Source organism: Sorghum bicolor, chromosome 8, assembly GCF_000003195.3.
Source record: "Sorghum bicolor cultivar BTx623 chromosome 8, Sorghum_bicolor_NCBIv3, whole genome shotgun sequence".
Lineage (NCBI taxonomy): Eukaryota > Viridiplantae > Streptophyta > Magnoliopsida > Poales > Poaceae > Sorghum > Sorghum bicolor.
The window spans coordinates 41,653-60,792 of NC_012877.2; the positions used below are offsets into that span (position 1 = coordinate 41,653).

General features: G+C 42.1%; 3 protein-coding genes across 4 annotated transcripts; 2 read left to right on the forward strand and 1 right to left on the reverse strand.

The window, feature by feature from the left end:
* Window positions 74-6,158, forward strand: LOC8072894. Of its 2 annotated transcripts, none has more exons than XM_021445999.1 (5): window positions 74-757; window positions 909-1,066; window positions 1,306-2,564; window positions 2,967-3,061; window positions 5,470-6,158. In XM_021445999.1, exons 1-5 carry the CDS (start codon window positions 113-115, stop codon window positions 5,470-5,472), a joined length of 2,160 nt encoding a protein of 719 aa, XP_021301674.1. In that variant the 5' UTR covers window positions 74-112; the 3' UTR covers window positions 5,473-6,158. The 2 variants fall into 2 exon arrangements, with proteins under 2 accessions (XP_021301674.1, XP_021301673.1); XM_021445998.1 differs by having other exon boundaries at window positions 5,524-6,158.
* LOC8055390 lies at window positions 6,377-8,596 on the forward strand. The gene is made up of 2 exons (XM_002441608.2): window positions 6,377-7,520; window positions 7,666-8,596. The coding sequence occupies exons 1-2, from the start codon at window positions 7,089-7,091 to the stop codon at window positions 8,002-8,004; spliced, it is 771 nt and encodes a 256-aa protein (XP_002441653.2). The 5' UTR covers window positions 6,377-7,088; the 3' UTR covers window positions 8,005-8,596.
* Window positions 8,625-15,362, reverse strand: LOC8055391 (kinesin-like protein KIN-5A). The gene is made up of 22 exons (XM_021445997.1): window positions 14,797-15,362; window positions 14,405-14,534; window positions 14,171-14,329; window positions 13,604-14,077; window positions 13,396-13,493; window positions 13,163-13,319; window positions 13,001-13,070; window positions 12,373-12,449; window positions 12,243-12,296; window positions 12,080-12,160; window positions 11,881-11,992; window positions 11,524-11,610; window positions 11,267-11,442; window positions 11,026-11,187; window positions 10,816-10,923; window positions 10,563-10,721; window positions 10,390-10,473; window positions 9,976-10,181; window positions 9,789-9,890; window positions 9,584-9,693; window positions 9,340-9,491; window positions 8,625-9,222 (listed from the first exon to the last, which is right to left on the reverse strand). The coding sequence occupies exons 1-22, from the start codon at window positions 15,309-15,311 to the stop codon at window positions 9,004-9,006; spliced, it is 3,492 nt and encodes a 1,163-aa protein (XP_021301672.1). The 5' UTR covers window positions 15,312-15,362; the 3' UTR covers window positions 8,625-9,003.

Genomic DNA, 19,140 nt, shown 5'->3' on the forward strand with positions numbered 1-19,140 from the left:
TTAATGGGCTTTTGGGCCGACGGAGACTCGTCTCGTCTTCTTCCTTGGTCCCTTGTTGCTTCTCCTTGGCTGGCCTTTCCGCGCCGCAGTTTCTTGTTCGTTAAGGCGGGGGATGGCGGCGCCGCTCCTCTTCTACGATCTCAGCCTCCTCTCGTCCTCCTTCTCCTCCTCCGGTGACGGCGCCAATGGCAACTCCAACTCCAACTCCTCTTCCTCCTCCCGCCTCCAACTCTTAGCCGCCACGGCGCGCGCTCTCGAGCTCGGCTACGCCGCCGTCGCTCTCGACCACCCCCACCGAGGCCTCCTCGCCGATTCCCACCGCTGCCTCACCGAGCCTTTCGCGCCCCTCTCCTCGCTCCCGCTCCCATCCTCCGCCGCTCTCCATCGCCGCCGCCTCGCCTCCCCCGCCTCCGAGCCCTTCCGCCAGTACACCCGAATCACCCTCTCCCTCGATTCCGCTGCAGCCACCGCTTCCGCGCTCGCCCCCTCCGCCTCCCGCCTCCTCCGCACCTACGACCTCGTCGCAGCCCGCCCCCTCACCCAGGCCGCATTCGATCACCTCTGTCAGGCACCCCTCTCAGCCCAGCACCTTGATCTCATCTCCATCGATTTCTCTTCCCATGGTAAGCTGCCCTTCCGCATCAAGGCCCCCATGCTCAAGCTTGCCCTGCAAAAGGGGCTGCATTTCGAGATCGCCTACTCCGCACTCATTTCTACTGACGCCAATGCCAAGAGGAACCTCATTGCTGAAGTCAAGGTCAATGTTATTCTACTCCTACGCATTGACCCAACATTGTTTTTCCCTCTGTGATAACGCCTTGCTCTCTTGAGAAAATCACCTATTTTCAGACACCATATGTCACATACAACTTTTAATATCTATCTATAATAGTACATTCTGTTTTCAGCTTTTGGTGGACTGGACCAAAGGAAAAAATCTCATCATCTCAAGCGCTGCTCATACTGCTTCCCAGATCAGAGGCCCCTACGATGTCATCAACCTATCTGCTTATTTACTTGGCATTCCCATTGACCGAGCAAAAGCTGCTATGTCCACAAACTGCAGGTGAGCTATTCATTTGGCAAGCCCCTTGTCTCAGAAATCATGCATGGTAGCCAGCCATTCTGTCAATTTCCGCTACTGATTGGGTTAGTTTTGGCTTGTGCAGTAACCCTGTGCAAAGAGCATCTTTTGCTGTTAAAATATAGCAGCCTTTTGTTTTATTTAGTTTCAGATTTCCTTTAAAATGACAGCAAATGTTGCTTGAATTGTGATGCGATTTTGTGCCATTTTCTCATTGCCAGGTCACTTGTTTTGAAGGCTATGAGGAAGAAACATTTCTACAAAGAAACAATTAGAGTTGACAGACTATTACCAAATGAAGAATTGACTTCAACAAAATTCAAGCTTGCTGATTGGATTGGTTGGAATTCTGTATCATCTGAAGTAGGAGCAAATCAGCTGGAACCTTCTTCCAACTTTGATGAACTTCCTGGTTCACCCATATGTGTTGTAATAGAAGGGTCACACGAAAAACCTCACAATCCTGATGTGTCTGTCTTTGCTAAACTGTCAGAACAACTGAGTGATCAAGATCAAATCCCATCCGAAACTCAAGAAGAGACGCTACAAGTTGACAGAACTGAAGTCCTGACAGATTGTGGCCAATCTATCTTGCCAGTATCTTTCAATTATCAGAATGCTATACTTGAGAAGGCCGAAAACAATGAAGTTTTTGTGAATCCTTTTGTGCAGCCTGGTACAGGTTGTTTTGCTGATCCAAAAATTATCGCCAAGCATGTTGAATTTATGCAGGATGCAATGGAAGCAGATACAATAGAATCATGTAGGCCAAAACTCGTTGTCGGTGACAATATTCCTTCAACCTCTGATACTAGTACAAAGCTAGCATGTTCTGCTCTTCCGCATGGCATAGAGCTTTCTGGTACTAGTCTTGAGGATCAGGGGCCAAGTCACTCTAGTGAAATCCTAGCCAATGATAAGTCTTATATGAAATATCACACTGATTGCACCTCTGGTGTGAGTGAGGTTCATGAAATTTCTTCTGGTGCTGATGTTTGGCCTGAGGACAAGGATTCAGACAGGTCTAATGTAATGCAAGCTGATAATGAGGCTTGCAGAGGTACTTCAGAACCACTGAAGTGCCCCCCATGTGGGGTGGATGACAAGGCACCATCCGATCTTTCATTTTACTCAAGTCATGAATTATGCAGGGATGTTATAATTCAGCAGAAAGTTATGGAGGGAAAAGTAGAGCAAAGTAGGAATGAAAACATAGTACAAACTGTGGAAAATGAAGCAGAATCCGTTGACACAAAAACAAGAACATCTATTTCAGTGGAACCTACGTCCCATGGTCAGGAGATCAGCTCAACTATTCATACAAGAAGCACTGGTGCAAGCTGTGAAAGTGATGAGCTGAAAGAACAGAATTTTAAGGACATAAGTGCTTCTTTGGATAAAAGTATTGCTAAAACGCATGAGCTACTTCAAAAATTTCCTTATCCAAGTGGTAAGGCTGGGATGTCCACAGTCAGATCAGGTAAGATATGATGCCTTGACTACTCTATTTTTTTTTTAAAAAAAATGGAACACTCCTAATCTTTCTACTCTTTAATATTCAGAATTGTTTCATTTATTTACGGTGCATACTGCCGTTTGTGTTGCATACCTTTTTTTTTCTCTGTTAATTCTTTAGTTTCTTGAGATGATACAATGGGGTTTATGTCATCTTTCTTTTATAAGGGAAAAACAATCAGAAGGATACTCCTTGTTCCTTGCCTCGTTTACATATTTTGTTATAGATTAAAATTAAAATAGACCTCCTTTCGGAGAGGGTTTATCATCTCCTTTCGTGGAAAGGATTTGATTCTGTAGACAACAAAAAATAAGTTGATATTATATCTATCTTCTAAACAAGTCTAAATTATTATTGCTTTTGCAGAAAAGCGAAGACATAAACTAAGGCCGCACCATCCAGCTTATCTTCCTTTCTTGGGCTTCCTTCGGTCCATTTGTTTCAAGAAGAAAATATGCAAAGTAAGAGGACTGATCAAACGTGCATGAGGTTTTATTTCACTCTGACAGGAGTTTGCTGTCAATTACCATCCCTGAATCATTATGTAACAAGGGAAGATCAAAAAATCTTGATTTAAAGTTTTGATCTGAAATACAAATCCGTTTACCAATCATTTGTATTGTACATACAAAGCCATACCTGAAAGGTGGAAAATTTTCTTTTTTGGTTCGTCATGTAACCTAGGTCTAACTTTCCCCAGTGCCACTACAAATCTCAACTATCATGTTTTGTACAGTAAAACTCTCCTTTTGGTTCCTACTTTCATGTTTGGTGATTTTGATCAAATTAACCTTGGACAAATTAAGATATATACTGATCTGACCAATGACTAATAGGATTGGCAGTTCCACCTGGCTCACTACCTTTAATACACAAGCTCATGAAATCTGGTGAATATTGCAGTAGATACTCCCTCCGTCCCAAAAAGAGTGTCGTTTTAGAATTTCAGATATCTTGTTTGATCATCCGTCTTATTCAAAATTTTTACATAACTATTATATATTTTGTTAAGACCTATTTTATCATTAGAGATACTTTACTAATGATTTATTTATTTTATAATTTACATAAAAATTTTAAATAAGACGAACGGTCAAACATGATTTCTAAAAGTAAAAAACGTCAGTCTTTTTGGGACGGAGGGAGTATGTTTTAAGTTTGACCATTGACTTATAGTACCATGGTTCTTGAAATAAATAGAAATATAGGTAAAGGAAAACTAGTGTTGGTTTTACTGTTTAGCAAATGTGCAAAGTTGCAGTAACAATCTGATTTATCTTTTTCTGCCTTAATTTGATTTGTATTAGGTAGTTACATTCTTACCACGTATTGTTGACTTTATTGTAAATGGAACAGTAAGATTTGGCTGCATGTTTGCTCAATCCTTTGATCAGCCTGCCAAGGGTCTATCTGACACTTAATTCTTCACTGGCTGTGACACATGATTTCATATATTCTTGTTCAAATAGGTATTGTCGGCATTTGTTGCTAGATCCTTATTACAGGATGCTCTACACCAACAAATGTGTATAATCATCAATGTTGGTTTATGCATATGTAACTAAAAGAAAACCCATTTGAAAGTGTTTGCATGTCTAGCCTTGAAACGCCTTACATATAGCACCTCAATTGGAGCAGCTTCTTCCTTGCTTAACTGAAAATAAATCTGCGGCCATTATGTTATTCTTAGGCTTTATTAGCTCTCTGAAGTAGCATTATGTTACTCCTACTCATCCTGATATCCTCTATACCGATAACAATACTGAAGCAGTAAAAATGTTGTGTTTTGTAGTGATTGCCTTGAAATAAATGAAGGATTACTGAAACTGGATTCATCACATAATTTTTTTTATACAAATGTAATGTCATTTTAGTACCTGGCATGGTGGAGCCTGCAAAATTATAAATTATTGTAAACAGACATTGAAGCATATGGTGCTCCCATGTTGCCACAGTATAGCAAATCAACTACAAGATGAACCAGCTACGCTGTTCTCAAATGCCTATGGAAAGTTTTTTTTTTTTTTATATAGGTTGAGCTGGATATGCGTATAGGGATTAAACATGAACCACTAACAATTTCCTCTTTAAAGATAGACTGTATTGGAATGGAAGATAAGTGCAGATAAAGTACAGTAAGCTCCGCTTGCATTGCTGTGGCTTTTCAAAAGCATTTGTTTCCTGATTTTGGATGTAGTAACAGTTATTTTTGGAGGCCAAACAGTAATATCCTATTACAAGTGTATAAGATTCCACTATAACTAGTTAGCTATTACAGCATAGCACATGAACCATGAAATGACCATTCTTCTATTTGATGTGGAAAGTTTCTAGAGACCATGATCGTGATAAAAAGCCATACCCCACACTTGCACCTGGAGGAAGATTTGGGGCAGGACCAAAATCTTTCCTCCATACAACACATCGCACCAGAATGAGAGGTCTTACCAGCCTCCATCTATGTGTCCTCCTTCAGCTAAAGCTTATAACATTTGCAATGACCGGTTGGTTATTCTCAACTTCATTTCATATGAATAGTGATTTGCAATTTTATATTAGGCATTTTATTGGAGTTAAATGAACTTCTCTGTACTTGAATACCAGTTATTTCCATAGTTGTGTATCTTTGTAGTCTGTCAATAAATTCTTCGTGCACATCAACTAAACAATCATTGCATCACCACTCATGCTATAGTGGTGTGACTATTCTTATAGTTGACCTAGTAGAAGAAAAGGAAAATCTATGAGAACTGCATGCTATCCTATCGCCCCCACTTGTTTTCATTATCTTACATGAATGATTTGTTGATGTGTTGCTTGACAAAGAGGCATTGGCTTATGAAATACTTGTTTTTCTCTTTCTATGCAGTGAAGGGTCAATGGTTTAATGTGTGGTTGCTTTGGTATCTTGAAATCGATGCAGGTTGCATGTAAAAGGAAGTTGTAAGAATTGTGGTGTGCACAAGCAATTTGGCTCATGTCAAAAGACAATAGATCTATGGTGCCCTTTGACTTTATCTTGTCGGTTGGCTAAGGCCACTTAAAGTCGTCAGGGCATATGGCTATGTCAACATGACACGCAATTCTTGAGTGGGCTACTGTAGGGATTCACGAGAAGCTGCGGCCACAATAGGAGCAGGGAGCGCTGGGATTGGTGCAAGGACACTCCAGTGATGTTACCAACCAATTGCCAACTGAAAACAGCGTCCTGGGTCAATAGCAGGAAACTTGTGCCCAATAGTTGCTCGAAACAAAACTGATTCTTGTGGGGCTCAGCCTTGCTGTAGGCTGCATTATTCAAAGGTGGTATCATATCATTTCTTCGTCCCCCACCAAAAATCTTGGGAGATGTCACTTCTGATTTGGAAGCTCATCATATGAGCCAGTGCGGTGCGCTTTGTAGGGACAAAGTCTTTTCAAGGGATGCTTTTGCGTTTAATTGTGATCATCATTCAGTGAGCTTCCTTTGCAATGACCTTTGTTTCTCAAAACCTGGATGTAAACGAACTAACTGCATGGAAAATCTTGGAAGATGTCACTTCTGATTTTGGAAGCTCATCATATGAGAGCCAGTGCGGTGGACTTTGTAGGGACACAAGTCTTTTCAAGGATGCTTTTTGCGTTTAATTGCGACCATCATTCGGTGAGCTTACTTTGCAATGATCTTTGTTTCTCCAAATCTGGATATAAATGAACTAACTGCATGTGTTCCTTACCTTTGCATATGTGTCCATGCATCACAGTACTCTTATTAGGGAATGATGGGGGATGCTAGAATCAGGCAAATATTTTGCATGTTGATTCCCTCCCCAGCATACATGGAGTGGTAGTGGTAGGTCCTTTCCCTTAGTTGCGGTATGGTCAACTGCAAGTTGAGCATGTGTCTGTCCCGGTGTAACAGCAGCACAAGGCATATGGGATGGGGGGTATCATTTTAAGGATAACAGTGGAACCAAAAAGGTGTAAGCGATATCTCCAACTTGCTCATGTCTCCTTGAATAGAAATATAGGTAGAATCGTCAATCGTGAGCACTATTGTCCTTAATCGTTTGCGATTTCCAGCTTTGGTGCTGTTCATATGCTGTGCTCACAATCTATTGAGATTCTCGTTGTCAGAATTTACACTAGACATGCATTGTGGTTTTTGGTGCCAGCTGCATTGGTCCAATTCCTTGGTGCATAACATGGAGAATTCCTGCCTGCATTGTGGTTATGCAGTGCGCGCCCAAAATTCAGTAAAGCTGCTGCTGCTGCTGCTGCGTTTGTATGCGCACCAGCTTACCTTTTGTTAGGTTGTGGCAGCTAACCGTGGATGCAGCACTAGCACCTGTACATGGCTCGTTGTGTGTGTATGTATGTTGGTCCATCTCCTCCTGCTGCTGCATGCGTTTGTTCAAGTCTATAAAATCCAAGATGGCCTGCCTGTCACCTGTCACCACATACTACCGATCGAGATACATTCGTTAGCAACACCCACAGGCCACAGCAATGTATCAGCAACACCGTCACTGGGCCAATTCCTCATGTTATTGCGTTGATGATGAGCTCAAAGCTGGTGATCCAATCCTCTCTCGACCAGACGCCTTGCTTGCCAATGGAGGAGCATTCTTGCCTTCTCCGCCGCCGCCGAACTACATGTCTCACTATTCGCAGCCCCCACCTGGCATTGTTCCTCCACCCATGGTCAGCCCCAGCCAGCTGCACGCCATCACCACCTCGTCGTCCGGCATGGCAGCAGCAACGTCGTTTCGCCGGGCGTTGAGCACGGGAGACCTCATCGTACGGGACCGGGAGGAGGAGCAGAGGGCTGGGGCGGCGGCGGCGGCGGCGGTAACAAGGTACACCGCGGAGGAGCGGCGGGAGCGCATCGACAAGTACCGGAGCAAACGCAACCAACGCAACTTTCAAAAGAAGATCACGGTCTGCATGCCTGCCTGCTGCTGCCAAACTAAGCTACATTCAACATTCATTCGTTTGGTTTGGTTTGGTTTGGTTTGGTTTGGTTTGGTTTAAGCTAGCTCTAGCTCTAGCTCTAGCTCTAACATCGGCGCATGTACGTATGCAGTATGCGTGCAGGAAGACGCTCGCAGACAGTCGTCCCCGAGTGAAGGGCCGCTTCGCGCGCAATGGCGGTGACTACACGGAGGCGGATGCAGACCACCATGTCCATGTCCTAGCAGAGGCTGAGGAGGCGGCGGCAGCAGCAGCAGCAGCAGCAGCAGCACATCGGTCAGAGTCGCCGGCGGCAACAGCAGCTGCGTCGTCGGAGTGGTGGCCGGCAGTGCAGGAGGAGGGCATCAACCTAGCAGAGCTCTGTGCCGAAGACGACGACGAGATGCTGGCCGCCTACCTTGGAGTCTCCTCCATCAGTATAGCTGATCATCACTACAGCTGCCACCCATAGATAAATAGATAGATATGCATGGGTAGAGTAGAGATGCTGCTCGATCGCTTTAATTTATAATAGTTTATATCCACATCTCTGCACTATATATAGATTTTCTTTTACTAGAAGTAAATTTGATGATATCGCATTTCGCTTTAGTTTATATAGAGTATTACTTTTCTTTTTATCTATTGCCCCTGCTCGTTGTTTATTTCCTGATCGCTTTCGATCAGCCATTGAGCAACGAATTTTATAAACCTGATCCTTCCGCCGTTGCCGAGGCTGCTGCTGCTGCTGGCGCGGCTGACGGGGAGAGTCCGATCCGACTACGGAGGGAGGGAGGGAGCCCATATGGGCTAAGCGAGGTGCCATGATGGACCACGCCACGGTTGTGAGCTGAGGCCTCTTGCCAGGTTCATATAATACGTATAGCAACCCAAGCAAAGCTATTGCCAGGGGAGCCTCCGTCCGTTGATGCTACCTAGCTGTAGCAGCTATTGTTCTAGTGTCGTGACAATATAATCCCACTGGATTTTCTTTCTTGAATCAAGTCCGATCACTAGTAAACTTCAGGGAGTTAGCCAGTTATTAGTGTTTCCCAAGTTTAACTCCACAGTAAGTTGAAATCAAGAGTAAAAAAATGGAAACAAGGCTGGCTACGTACCAGTGCTAGATTCACTCTGGATCTCATCAACGACGACATTTTTTTTTCAGTATTATCATACTATTATGGAGTGGAGCACGAGCACTTCTACTCCGGTCCTCATGTATGATTCTATTCACTAGTGCACAGCCTGCCTGCTAGTATCAGTCATACATTGAATGATGAATCCATCTGAAAGACGCATAGTAACACCTTCAACAAAATTTATGCAAACAGAGAGGACCTTTACTGATCAATATTACTTGACCACACCTAGCAGGCTCCAGAAAGCATTGATCTTCCAACTGCAGATTTTAATGGTTCAATACCAAGAGACCGCCACCTGAAACTTTGTCTACACAGCAATGATGCCCCTAGTTTATCGTGGCAAGAGGGGATCTCTGTGTTTCGGGTGTCGTCGACCCTGCCAACTGCTGCTTCCCGTTTCCATTGACAGCAAGCTTTGCCGGTGTTCTGCTGTCCCAAAATGCCTTCACGAGATCATCAAGGGGGGTTACCAACTCCCTGATCGATTGGCTGTCCGGAATGTTGATCTCACGCCTTCTTGGTGTTGAACAAGTTGCTTCATCCACCTGGTTCATAAACGCACAGAACTCAATATTAGAAAGCGAAGGAACCATCATTCTTCAGCAGGTAAACAAAATACTATAAATATGTGCATATATATATATATATATAATATTGCTAACCTTATAATCATGTCCCAGAGATCTATCGGCATTCCCTGTTATTACTTTTGTCTTCTCATAGTGACCATGTTCCAAGTCATGAAGTTCTGTTCTGGATGTCATCACGATGGATTTCACATTCTCACAAATACCATGGTCCAATCTTAACGAATCTGGCACAGCAATTTGCAGGAAATTTTAGACAGCAGAAAATCAGTGTGCTGGAAAAAAAAAGGAAAGATGTGGCACTGTGCGGAATTAGTACCATCAATAGAACTAAGAAGGGATTTGCTTGAAATGTCACTATCTTCAAATCCAGCAGTGACAGCAGATGAAAATCTTGCATCCAGTTGGTTGCTCACGTCATTCCCAGCACTTCATTCAAAGGAATGTTTAGCATATAAGTTCAAGTTGCTTCTCTTCAAACTATTTATCCAACAAAACAAACCTCAATTGTCAGTATCAATTACCTTATGACTGAACTGATGGCTTCTGCATTGTTTCTTCCAAGCGCCAACACCAAATTTTGTGCAGTAATCCATTGTTCTGAACATGATTCTACCCTTCCCTTGCTGTACAATAAATCATATGTGTTAGTTTCCATGTTCTAACATTCTCATGAAATCAACAGTTTAACTGTTGAGATAGACAACTTACCACTGCTGCAGATTCCCTGCCAAGAAGCATCGTTTCTGTTCAATAGATGATACATTTTGTTGGAATGCCTCTTCAGTTCTCTTCATGTAGGCTTCCCATTGCTCTTTCATAGAAGATGTAAAATCATGAAGCTTGGTAGTTTCAGTTTGTAAATTGTTTGAACGCTCAGAAGCAGTCCTATTGAGGCTGCATATATCATCTTGAACCTGGTAAAATAGCACACATATGTCACTCAGTCAGCTCAGTAGTTGGTTTCCAGCTGTTGCACAAGTAGATGTTTCTCTGAAGAAATTTGACTAGGATGACCAAATAACAGTATGCACATATGCATTGGTTTATGACAACAAAGAGCCAGACAGTAGTGACCTATACATTATTAGGCATCCTCCAGATATTGAAGTGAATGAAATATACCATAATTTTCTTTCTAGCATTTGATTCTGCAAATAACCCTGCGACCTTCTCCATCAAGTACTTCTCTTCATCAGCAACAAAGGACTGAATCCATTTCATGTCATCAGATAACAAATCATACAAATAGATCCTTACAGATTAATGAGAAACTTACAGGTGCAACAGAAGATTACCTCAAACTTCTTCTGAAGCTGGAAGAGTTGCTTTTGATGTTCCATCTGTGATTCTTCCAAAATCTTTATGAGCTCCAATGCATGGGAATCTATAGTTTTGAAGAAGTTCATTGTAGTTGTCGAAACAGACTTTGTTCTCTCCAAATTTCTAGAGAGCCCCTGTATGAGTGCAACTTTTTCTTATACTACTGTAATCAACAATATGAGCTTAATAAATAGGTAAAAATTTAGCACTTTGTAATAAATAATGAACCTCATGCTGCTGCTCAATAAATGTAGCTAAGTTCACTTCTTGCTGAGAAAGCCCATTTTGTAGTGCAATGAGTATTTGGTCAGCATCAACCAACAGGCCCTTCATGCACTGCACACCAAAGAATTTTCAGTACGTGTTTACAAAAATAGGGAATAAAAATAAAGATGATGAGCATAATATGAGGATTTCAAGATAATTAAGTACACTTACATCCTCAAGGCCAGATGTGTGTGTGATAACTTGCGAATTAAGGTTTTCAAAGCTCAACACAGATTTATGCTTGAGTTCATTTGCAAAATCATGCAATTCTGCTATCCTAGAATTGAAGCTCTCTTTGAGCTTTCTTACATGCTCTTGAAGTCCTCCAGCAACCTAAGAAAATGCGGCATATATTGTTAGACTTATACAGACAAAGAATGAACTGTAGCCACATGTTTGCTTTCTGGTGCACCTTGCCCTTTGAGGTGACAAAAGATTGCATCTCTTCTTCAAGTGATTTTAGTTGGCTCTCCTGTTGAGAGACCGAGGTTGAGACTGTTCTATGCAAGACACTAATGTCTTGAGTCAGCTGGGAATGGAAATGTTGAATTGTACTTCTATTTGTATCTTCAATCTTTTCCTTCCTTTCTGAAAATCGATACCAAGAATGAATATAAATATTTAAACTGGGAAAGGAAAGAGGGAGGAGAAAGAGAAATGAAGGCAGACCTAATTTTGAAAATAGCCCATGCAGATCCCCTGCTGTATTCTCCAGCTCTGATCGGAGTCTTTGTGCTTCACCAACGATAACTTTTTCTGAAGACATTTAAAAAAGAAAGGATGTAAGATAAATGGTAAGAATAATCATTTCAGCCAAAAATCTGAACATTGTCTGCAAGTATGAAAATAACACAGGGCAGGTGTATCAAGGCAAAATGGAATGAAACAAACAGTATTTTAGTATATATTAGTCACATGCATTCTGTACACAGCAAGCTAGAGAACCTTATCAAATACTTAATTAAGCCTATGCAACACATTTCATATGCAAACTCATAGGGATATCAATGAAGTCTTCATTCTAACCTGATTTAAGAAGATTTTCTATCAAATATTGCTTCTCCTTAATAGTATTATTTGCCTTCATGTATTTCGCTTCAAGATCCGCTAGGGTGCACTCTGTTTCCTTCATTCTTTTCTGCAAAAAGATGAGAAGCTGTAAATAAAAGCATCATTATTTAATTATATGACAGAAATATGACAATACAAGTATAAGCACACATACCTGTAATGTCTGAAGTTGATCACTTAGATCTGCACTCAGAACTTTCTGAGAATCATAGAGTCCTTGAAGCTCTTCTAATTGCTGGTACAGTTACAGTTTCCGAATTATAGCATTATTTTTTTTTCAGCAAGATACAGATTCTCTAACTGAACTAAAGGCATACCTTATCTTTTGATTCCAAAATAAGCTCCAACCGATCCAGTTTCTCTGACATGGCCTGAAGAATTCCTCTATCATGCTATAGAAGAACATGCACAATCTAATATGTCATAAGTGATGAAGGGAGTAAGTACCTTCTTTTCAGCTTCATCTGCTAAGTATTGTTCCCTCGGAATATAAACACCATTTTTCTCTCTTGCAGCATATAGTTCTGTTCAAAAAGCGGAACCAAATTTAGTAACTGGACTAGCTTGAAGTATCTGGCTTTTCAGAAAATTAAAATTGATGAACAATAATATACATATAGTGATTGCAGATTTTAGTGTATCTACAATGAAGAACTAAAATCTAGAAATATCTCGTCTAGACTATGCACTTACAGATATGTATCCGTGGTTTCTGCATTTTTCAAAGAACTGGAAGAATGCGGTAAACAATTTGATGACATAGACGTTCATCTATAGTTAAACTGAGTAATTGTCATATTTTTAACGGCGTTCAGGTACATGGTGTTAAATAATTCTGACAATAGAGGAGATAAATAAGATGCAATAAAACATTCAGCACATTTGGTGGATTCTATAGTAAGATTCATCCAGCAGTAACCATGTTTCCCAGAATCAGCTAATATTCAACCCATCTTTTATTTCAAGAGCACAAGATTAACTCACATGCTCAGATGGGAAATGATCCTGTTGTATTTTTCTGAAGTTCTCAACAATAAGTATAAGCAGTGTTGAAAGTTTGTAAGAAGAAGGATACCTTGCTTGAGACGGTCCATTTCAAAGTACAAATCTTTGATGAGCGCAGATTTCATCATCTTCTGATTGACCTGGAAACCATGGCCAAGTTATTAAAATCAGTTCTCCATGAGAAAGTTTACATTGCAATTAATGGTAATTTGACAATAAAAAAAAGCAGAACCTCTGGCTTATTCTTGATGTGTTTTGCACGATGTGCGTAATCCAGGGTGCTTAGCGTCTCCTCAAGGCAGTGTACTGAAGGTGCGATGGTCGCTATGATGCAAGTCTTTGTCTTCCCTCCCAAGGAATCCCTTAACAATCTTGTTAACTTGCTATCCCTGCATGAATAGCAGCCAAATATCAGATGCTTGAACAGCCTCAAGGAACAATCTGAATAGCTAATGTTTGCTTGACCTGTATGGTATGTGTCCAGAGTGCTCAACAAGAGTATTAATGACACGCCCAAGTGTAAGCAGACTCTTGTTAATTTCTCCTGCCTCGCGAGCGCGCCCCTATAAAAACAGATGGAAACTATGTAAGTACTACTCACTTGTACAGCTTGATCATGGTATTTGGTGATGAAGTGGGAAAGGAAACAGGAGCTCGAAAAAAGAAAACTTACGTCTCTAGCACCGGACCTAGATATGTTTTCAGAGCCAGCAAGGTCAACGAGATTAAGCTTTCCACACTTGATCATTTCCTCACCCTCGGGTGTGCATTCCTTAATATGGATGGTGATGGAGAAAATAGAGTGCGAGCGACTGCTTTGCTTGTTGAGAAGAGTTTCAGCAGTTTTTCTCTTTGCAGAGCCTCTCTCCAGTATCCTGTAGATCTCAGCAGCCGAAGAAACTAGCTCTTCCTCGAGCCCTCTAACAAAGACTCCTCCCTTGCCATCCTCCATGAGTGCCATAGGCTTCTTGGACTTGTCATCAGAGAATTTAGATTCCTCCGGGGCTAGAAGATCAGTGAGCTCCTCATTGTACAACTCAAGAAAAGAAACCTTCATGCTGTACTCTGCACTCTGTGCCTCAAGGACGTCAAATATGCGCTTAACAGCCCTTGGAATGACACCGGCATCAGATGGGAGGTCACCGTTCTACAGAAATGCAGGTGGAGGGTGCAGTTATGACCTCAGTTGAAACAGTAAATGTGTAGCGTGTGAATACATAAATAAATAAATAAAAATTACCAGTGCTTTGCGTCCTCCGCCTTCCATGGTGTATGTTTTGCCAGTTCCAGTCTGACCATATGCAAATATTGTGCAATTGTAACCGTCTAAAACCTCACTGACAAGTGGCACAACAGCATGGTTGAAGATATCCTGCTGCTGAGACTTTGGTCCGAACACCTGTTTGTGTCTCAGTTGGTTATTGTCTTATTGAGTGATGAGAACAAGTGGAATAAAACAATTGGCATGACTTACCTTATCGAAGGGAAAGGTGCGATCAATTTGCTTGTTAGCGATGTTCTGGGCAACAGAAACCTCCCGTTTCTGGTCATTGCAAGTGACCACCACGGGAGTGCCGACGCGGCGTTCCTCGTCGCTCAATGGCCTACACGTACAAGGAAAGGAAAGAAATAGGGTGCAGTGAGGTTGAATTCATGAGCGGTGAGTGAAACTAATGATACAGTGGAAGTGTGGCGTTCCATTGGTGGATCGATCAGACAGTGACTGACATATATACATAGGAAAAACATATAGGACTACTAGATAAGTAGAGTACATATACATAATTAGTTACATACTAGTGATACATACGTACTGTAATTACAAAGCCAAGCAGTGGAGCAATGGATAAACAATAATTGATGTACCTGCATCTGAGGAGGACCTGGACGTTAACGCCTCCGGATCCGGACCCCTTGGAGGAGGAGGAGGAGGAGGAGGTGGTGGAGGTTTGCTGCTGCTGTGCAGCCTGCTGGGCAGCGCTGATGCTGCTGTTACCGTTGCCGTTGAAGAGGAGGGGGCCCCGATCCCGGTGCCTGCCTGTGGTTGGGGGCTTGTGGGCGGAGGAAGAGGCGCCGCTCCTGGGCGTGTAGGAGAAGGAGGGGGAAGGGGTCATGGCGGCGTAGTCGGCGGGGCCTCCGCCTCGGCGAGGGGTGGGGGTGGAAGCCTCCATGGATGGTACGCAGGAGCTGACGGAGAGGAGCGGAGGGGGAAATGGGGAATCGAATCGACTGAATGGCTCCGCTCGCCGTTTGATTTTTGAATCGGAGAAGAATGCCCTGCCCTGCCCTGCCCTGGCCGCCGGACATGCGACTTGGGCCCCGCACCACAGCCTCGGATTCCAACGGAACTCACGGGGCCTGGGGCCCACTTTCGGTTGCATTTGAACTCTCCGACCGTTGCACGGAGAGGGGGAGACGACCTTCGGAGACGACCTTCCTCTCAATGCTAGAAAGTATTATAGTTTCTATATTTATTAATTTTTTAGATACTGTATATAAAAATTATAGTTTTAATAAATAGTTTTTATAGAATAATTTTTTATCTAATCATATTTATTCTCTCCTCATTCTCAATTAATCATATCACTTCATGTCTTTGACCTCGTATAGACATGGTTTCTAACGTAGACCTAGTTTTTATAATTTTTGCTCTCTTCAATAATTATCTTGCCACATCAGCAAAATGCTTAGGTAACATTACAATTAATGTCCATAAAAACTATAATAGTTTCTGCATTGGGAGTGCTCTTAGGGCATGTACAACCCCATAGGCGAGGTTCCGTCTTTAAACACCATACGGACAAATATAAAGATAAGTCATACAACCCACAGACAGAGTACGTCTCTAAGCCGTTTAATGCTTTGCATGTAAATCTTTGTATATCATTATGTGGCTATCTAATAAAAAATATATCAAGGATAAATAAGAGCAAAATAATTACCATATTTTTTAAAACCATCAATACAAGAGTACACGTCAGTGTTAAAGGAGATCCATAAGGATGATTACAATGTGCGCACTAAGCCCATTGATGCAGAGGCGATCATGAGGCTTGAAGGAGGCAAGAAGGACAGACGGTTGTGGATTGCAGACGGTGCCATCGACTCCACCACTGTTCAAAACCTCGTCGCTATCTGAGCACAAATCACGTTCTCTAGCTAGGCCATATGCCAACGGCCTTCTCTAGTACTACAATAGGTCACAACACTGTAGGTGATACCTCTATTACTCATCGTACGTTCATATTTATACACCAAAATTAGATTTGTAATACTGATACATTGGAGTGAAATATTACAGGCTGAGCTACAAGAAACAAAAAAAGGCAAAGTCAAGAGCAGACCGTGACAATGATCGCACAGATGGAGGCCCAGAGGGCCACATTCGAGGGAGCGCAGAAGCAGATGACGAAGATAATGGTGATCATGCAAAGTCTTGGACAAGCACCTAGTGTACCTGTGCAGTTTTCAACTCCTCCACCTCCTACTCCTATAACTACTTCTGTAAGTATGAAATTTCGCTTTTCGCTTGTTCTTTGCATATATGTCGCCATTCGTGTCGTTGGGGATGTCGGCGTTCATGCCATTGTAGATGTCGGCCTTCCTAGCCTTGTTTCTTGCAGGTTTTGAAAACCTTTCCGTTCAGGGGAGCTCCTACCAAAATTTTTAACTGAGTCTAATCTTCTTGTATTCTTAGATTACTAGATGCAATCTTAAAGTTCCAAAATTGTTTTCTCAGATTACTCACACATGCAATCTCTACTCTTTTGTGCAGCATCCGTCCGCATCCCGCTAATGCGTCACCAGGTGATCAGACCTTTCCTTCACCATCGTCTCATAGGCTACCTTGATGAGGACTCATACTAGGTGATGTGGTTGGACTTTAGCGTGATTTGTGCTTTCTGTTGTGACTTGTGCTTGGATTTGACGAACTTGTTGTAATAAATATGTGAATAATGTTGAACATGCTGAGACTTGTAATATATTATGATTTGTGGTTCACAATTATGGTTGTGATATATTGTGAGAAATTTGATTCAATATTCGAGTTTCGGTATTGTTCAGTATTTCGTGGTCTTAGGTGTAGTGATGGATGATACTGAACGTTGTTCAGTAGTGCTCCGTATTTTTTTCTGCTCAGTTTTGCCTTACGTGTAGAATAATATTCTACACCTAGGATGTAGAATAACGTTGTGTATAGGATGCATTTTTCATACTCCCGAGAGTAATTACTCCCATCTTCAGTAAACCACATTGCGTATGTATTCATACATGTTTATCGGTTTGAATATGTTTATATACTTATATTAAGATACTGTAGATCTTACTATGCAAAAATTTTCAAAGAAATTCATATTTTTTTAATATATTACTAAAATGTCACTACTGTAGTATATATAATAAGTATAACCGCATACTCTATGTATGCATGCATACTTAACATATATACTACCTTAGATGGTTTAGTATGATCATATACTTCGTCTATATATATATATATATATATAGACGAAGTATATGATCATACTAAACCATCTAAGGTAGTATATATAAAATATATATATATATATATATATATATATATATATATATATATATATATATATATATATATATATTCCCTACACGCACGAGTAACTACTCCGCTCTGGAGTATACGCACGCAAGGGAGCCAGTCCCACGCGGACCAGTTAACGGGCCGGTGCTCTGGAGCTAACGCTTTGAGCATGTGTATATCTATGTGCGCTAATCACGGGATTCTTTGCGTGGGGTTTGCTGCGTTTGCATGACTGTTGTTACCTTTTCTTAATATATGTATGTACACGTATATGTATATACCTAGTTTTTTAAAATATGTATACATACTTCGTCCAGTGATTGGTATATACACATACTCTAGTATACTTTTTAATATGAATACGTAGACATACTTTTTAACATATATGCAGTCACTACGAAATAGCTTCAGCTGCTATCTTAACCATCATCTATCGACAGGCAACATATACTTGCATTAGGCCATCTTGACTTGATGCCATCTTGACATGATTATAGGGAGTAGTACATACATGTTTATTGTGAGTATGGATACATACGTTGCTGGCTTAAGAAGCATTAAAAACAAAAATAGCATCAAACTATTTAGTATATTTTGAATTTTCTTTGATGTATTTTCCATTAGCATACAAGTATCAAACTGGAGGGTATACAGGTATACCTATAAAAAGAGTATGAGCGCATACATATATAGTGGGAGTATGAGGATATACATACATGCTTATGAGTATGAACATATACAAGTTTATGAGTATGAAACTATACATGTTTATAGGGAGTAGCACATACATATTAATTATGAGTATGGATACATACGTTGGTGGCTTACGTTGCTGGCTTATAAGAAGCATAAAAAACAAAAAAAGTGCACAGTTCAAGAAACATAAAAATCAAAAATAAATTGCACAGAAACCTTGCTGCTCCATCTCTGCAGCTGCCATGAAACCATGTAGGAGTATATGTAGATGAGGCGTATTCATACTTGCTGCGGCCACATGACAACATACGAAGGCATCTACGTCAAAAAGACCATGGCAGATCTGAAGAAATTACTGGCCATGAAAAGAGCAGAGGTGCCTGCTCGAGATGGATATGGTCACAGCAGATCCGCGAGGGGAGGCAGAGGTACCTGCTCGAGATGGATATGGTCGCAGCAGATCCGCGACGGGAGGGCACCGCCGTCACCTGCACCTCCACGGCTGGATTAGCCAGAGGAGGGTTACGGGCTCACGGCCTTTGCCACCAATGATGAGGGGAGCAGGGCTGCCATCCGTCGATCAGAGCAGGGACGACGACCGCGCTGACACTAGGTTGGAAGGGTGCCATCACGGCCCCTGTGCCACGCCGCCACCTCTGGAGGGCGGAAGTCTCAAAGCCACCACTAGATGCAAGAGTCCCCATCGCCTTGGACGGATGCAGGGAGGAAAGGGATACAGTCCGCTGCCGTTGCGGCCACTGGAGGCAGGGGAGGAGCGTCGCGAGCTCGCGGCCGTCCAGATCCGGCACGAGACGAAGAGGTGCTCCAGCCACCTGCTCATGCGGGGACAGTCGGGAGGCGCGACGGCACCATTGCGATTGAGGATGTTGCGGTCGCTAAAGGAAGGGGAGGGGCGTCGCAGTGGTCCGATTCAACAAAGCAAGGGGCCGCCGCCG

Coding starts and splice junctions, on each gene's coding strand:
- LOC8072894 (XM_021445998.1), top strand. CDS start 113: ATGGCGGCGCCGCTCCTCTTCTACGATCTCAGCCTCCTCTCGTCCTCC. Junction 2,565..2,966: donor GATGTCCACAGTCAGATCAG/GTAAGATATGAT, acceptor TTGCTTTTGCAG/AAAAGCGAAGACATAAACTA. Junction 3,062..5,523: donor TCAAGAAGAAAATATGCAAA/GTAAGAGGACTG, acceptor AAATCGATGCAG/GTTGCATGTAAAAGGAAGTT.
- LOC8055390 (XM_002441608.2), top strand. CDS start 7,089: ATGTATCAGCAACACCGTCACTGGGCCAATTCCTCATGTTATTGCGTT. Junction 7,521..7,665: donor ACTTTCAAAAGAAGATCACG/GTCTGCATGCCT, acceptor GTACGTATGCAG/TATGCGTGCAGGAAGACGCT.
- LOC8055391 (XM_021445997.1), bottom strand. CDS start 15,311: ATGCAACCGAAAGTGGGCCCCAGGCCCCGTGAGTTCCGTTGGAATCCG. Junction 10,924..11,025: donor ACACATCTGGCCTTGAGGAT/GTAAGTGTACTT, acceptor TTTGGTGTGCAG/TGCATGAAGGGCCTGTTGGT. Junction 10,722..10,815: donor TTATTGAGCAGCAGCATGAG/GTTCATTATTTA, acceptor GCACTCATACAG/GGGCTCTCTAGAAATTTGGA.